General features: G+C 44.4%; 1 protein-coding gene across 1 annotated transcript in view; it reads right to left on the reverse strand.

Moving 5' to 3' along the window:
- The window catches only part of cltcl1 (clathrin, heavy chain-like 1), a 143,788-nt gene that overhangs the window by 125,009 nt on the left and 16,279 nt on the right, over positions 1-2,500 (reverse strand). The window contains exon 3 of the mRNA XM_084440293.1: positions 1-41. This exon is cut by the window's left edge and continues 228 nt beyond it. Coding sequence (XP_084296419.1) covers positions 1-41 — 41 coding nt within the window. The remainder of the gene's footprint in view (positions 42-2,500) is intronic.

Genomic DNA, 2,500 nt, shown 5'->3' on the forward strand with positions numbered 1-2,500 from the left:
GCTCCTCATCTCCAGGCTGAAGATCTGAAGGGTCTTGGCAGCTGGGAGGAGGAGGAGGAGAGGAGGAGAGGAGGAGGAGGAGGGGGGGCAAGAGAGTGAGGGAGGGAGAGAGGATGAGTGAGGCAGACTGATACTGACTACAGGAAGAACTTGAATAAGACAGAGAGAGATACAGTCTCCCTTTGTGGAGTAACAGTTCCTACTGTAGCATGTCTACTCATGTCTGGCCAGGAAGAGAGGGATAGAGAGAGAGAAGGAGAGGGAGAGAGGGAGGGAGAGAGAGGGCCAGAGAGAGAGAGAGGGGGGGGGGGGGGGGGGGGAGAGAGGGGGGGGGGGGGTACTAGAAACCACTAACTACTGCTACACAACACTATACCATTACTACAGTACCAGAGAGTATCTATACCAGAGTATCAGACTGTATCTATACTACAGTATCAGAGAGTATCTATACTACAGTATCAGACTATCTGTACTGCAGCATCAGATGGTATCTGTACTACAGTATCAGAGTATCTATACTACAGTATCAGACTGTATCTATACTACAGTATTAGACAGTGTCTATACTAGTGTCTATACTACAGTATTAGCCAGTATCAATACTACAATGTCTATACTACAGTATACCTTCACTTCACTTTATTTATGAAGCACATTATAAAATATTATAAAATAACAACAGAAGTTGACCAAAGTGCTGTACATGATAAAATAAAACACATTTACACACAAACACACAATAGATAGTAAAAAGCACAGAACAAATCAGGTACATGAGAGGAAAAGGGGGGTACAGACTCTCACACTGAGTTGAATGCCAAGTCGAATAGATGAGTCTTCAGACGTGATTTAAAAACATCCATTGTGGGGGGCGACTTATTTAGCAACGGGAGCTTATTCCACAATCTAGGGACTGCAGCAGAGAAAGCGTGATCACCCCTGGACTTTAACTTGGTCTTAGGGACCTCCATGAGCAGTTGGTCAGCAGACCTCAGTGACCTTGAGGGAACATATCATTTCAAAAGACCAGAAATATAAGGTGGAGCAGCCCCATGCAGCACTTTAAAAACAAAAGCAAAAAATATTAAAGTGGATTCTAGACTGTACAGGAAGCCAGTGGCAAGTATCTATACTACAGTATCAGACAATATATATGCTACAGTATCAGACAGTATATATGTTACGGTCAATGTGAGACAACGGGGAATGTGAGCTTTTCCCGGTTATTGCGCACATTTCCCGACCTCGCGGGGAATGTAGGAGAAACATGTGCGTTTCTCACATCTCCCGGGTAATGTGCACATTCCCCGACCTTGCGGGAGATGTGAGAAATTGGTTAGTATTTCTCACATCTCCCGCAAGGTCGGGGATTGTGCACATTAACCGGGAAATGCTTACAATTCCCGACCTTGCGGTAAATCTAGGAAAGCGCAACCGTATGCAAAACCTCTGCGCAGCCGGGTGGTCGGAGAGGGCTCGTGCGCTTAGAACGAGAGGCGCTTGACATTTTGCCCATGGTTTTCGAATACATAGCATCAATTGCATTAATGGAAACATTAAATTGGGTCTAATTATACATGTGTTGAAAGTTAAGATAATTAGCCTACAAGCCGCGAGGCTACGCAACACAATAAGCAAAACAATCTCACTGTTTCACTCGTCCCACTCATCTGTTTCACTCACCCCGCACGGCAGGGACAAGAGAAACAATGCACATCTTCTGTTCTCGGCCGTCTTGAATTGAACTGTTACACCACAGAACAAAACTTACAACTAATAGGTTAGTAAAGGACATGTACAAGTTGTTTGTCATCAAAAAATGTAATCTCCATCTTTATTAATTTCTGTGTAAATCTGATCAAACCAAAAAGTGTTTCATTCGTCCCGGTCCTCCCCTACAGTTAATAACAGTCTGTGGTCTACCTTGAACAGTAATATAGCCTATGCTGCACACAGTGTAAGTAGTATTAGGAGGATAGGCCTACACTGGTGATCAAGTTAACAAACGCAAAAAGGAACATCGCAACAACAGGAAGGTGGGAACCTCCAAAGGAACCCTACACGTTAGCTAGCCGAAAGACAGACGAAAAGACGAAAAATCTCTCACAGGTGTGCGCCAGTAGCCTAACGTTAGCCCATAAGCCCTCTCCCACCACCCGGCTGCGCAGAAGTTTTGCATACGGTTGCGCTTTCCTAGATTTACCGCAAGGTCGGGAATTGTAAGCATTTCCCGGTTAATGTGCACAATCCCCAACCTTGCGGGAGATGTGAGAAATACTAACCAATTTCTCACATCTCCCGCAAGGTCGGGGAATGTGCACATTACCCGGGAAATGTGCGCAATAACCGGGAAAAGCTCACATTCCCCGTTTTCTCACATTGACCGTAACATATATACTACAGTATCAGACAAGATCTATACTACAGTATCAGACAGTATCTATACTACAATATCAGATGGCATCTATACTACAGTATCAGACGGTATCTATACTAC

Source organism: Borostomias antarcticus (assembly GCF_949987555.1).
Source record: "Borostomias antarcticus genome assembly, chromosome: 6".
Taxonomy (NCBI): Eukaryota; Metazoa; Chordata; class Actinopteri; order Stomiiformes; family Stomiidae; genus Borostomias; species Borostomias antarcticus.